General features: G+C 47.0%; 1 protein-coding gene across 1 annotated transcript; it reads left to right on the top strand.

The window, feature by feature from the left end:
- The first annotated feature begins 286 nt into the window (after positions 1–286).
- Positions 287–769, top strand: LOC120077802. The gene has a single exon (XM_039031846.1). It carries the CDS (start codon positions 287–289, stop codon positions 767–769), a length of 483 nt encoding a protein of 160 aa, XP_038887774.1.
- The last annotated feature ends 251 nt before the right edge of the window (positions 770–1,020 follow it).

Here is a 1,020-nt window from a genome sequence, read left to right as displayed (position 1 = left end):
AGGAAGGCTGAGCATAGGACTCTTGAACATCAGTAGAGGGGTCAGAACACAGTGCATGCTCCACGAACAGAGTACCTAGGCTGGGAATGGCAGGGAGGATAGACCGATATGCACCACTTGCGGTAAGCAACACTGGGGACGTTGTTTAGCCGGCTCTGGGAATTGTTTTCGATATGGCCAGAAGGGACATATGGCAGATAGATGCCCAAGGAAGAATGCGCCTGAGCATAGGAGCCAGCCCGTAGGATCGTTCCAGGGAGGCTCGAATCGCCAACAATAATAGGGAATGGTATTTTCTACCACTTGGCGTGAGGCCGAGAAGTCAGGCACCATGGTGACAGGTACACTTTCCATTTTGGGACACCATGCTCTTGTTTTATTTGACTCTGGTTCTTCGCACTCATTTATATCTACTGTATTTGTGAGACACGCCATGTTAGACTCAGTACCGTTGCCATTTGCATTGTCTATTTCCACTCCATCGGGAGAGATCATGTTAGCTACAGAAAAGATAAAAGCATGTCAGGTAGAAGTAGCCAACCGCGCATTAGATGTAACCTTGATAATTTTAGTTATGCGCGATTTTGATGTTATATTAGGCATGGATTGGTTAGCTGCTAACCATGCCAGCATAGATTGCTCTTGTAATGAGGTTATCTTTAACCCTCCTACAGGAGCCAGTTTTAAGTTTAAAGGGGTTGGGATCGTAGTCCTATGCAAGGTGATATCCGCATTGAAGGCCAGTAGGCTATTCGACCAAGGAGCCTAGGGCTTTATGGCTAGTGTGGTAGACACCAGGGAGAATGAAGTTACCTTGACTTCGGAGCCAGTAGTGAAGGATTTTCCAGATGTGTTTCCAGAAGACCTTCCCGGATTGCCCCCATAGCGGGAGATAGATTTTTCCATTGAATTGGAGCCAGAAACAACCCCTATTTCGAGGGCTCCATACAGGATGGCCCCGACAAAGTTGAAGGAACTTAAGATCCAATTGTAGGAGTTGTTGGACAAGGGTTTCATTCG

Source organism: Benincasa hispida, chromosome 1, assembly GCF_009727055.1.
Source record: "Benincasa hispida cultivar B227 chromosome 1, ASM972705v1, whole genome shotgun sequence".
Lineage (NCBI taxonomy): Eukaryota > Viridiplantae > Streptophyta > Magnoliopsida > Cucurbitales > Cucurbitaceae > Benincasa > Benincasa hispida.
The sequence above is the reverse complement of the archived record's forward strand: the minus strand, read 5'-3'. Positions and strand labels throughout refer to the sequence as shown.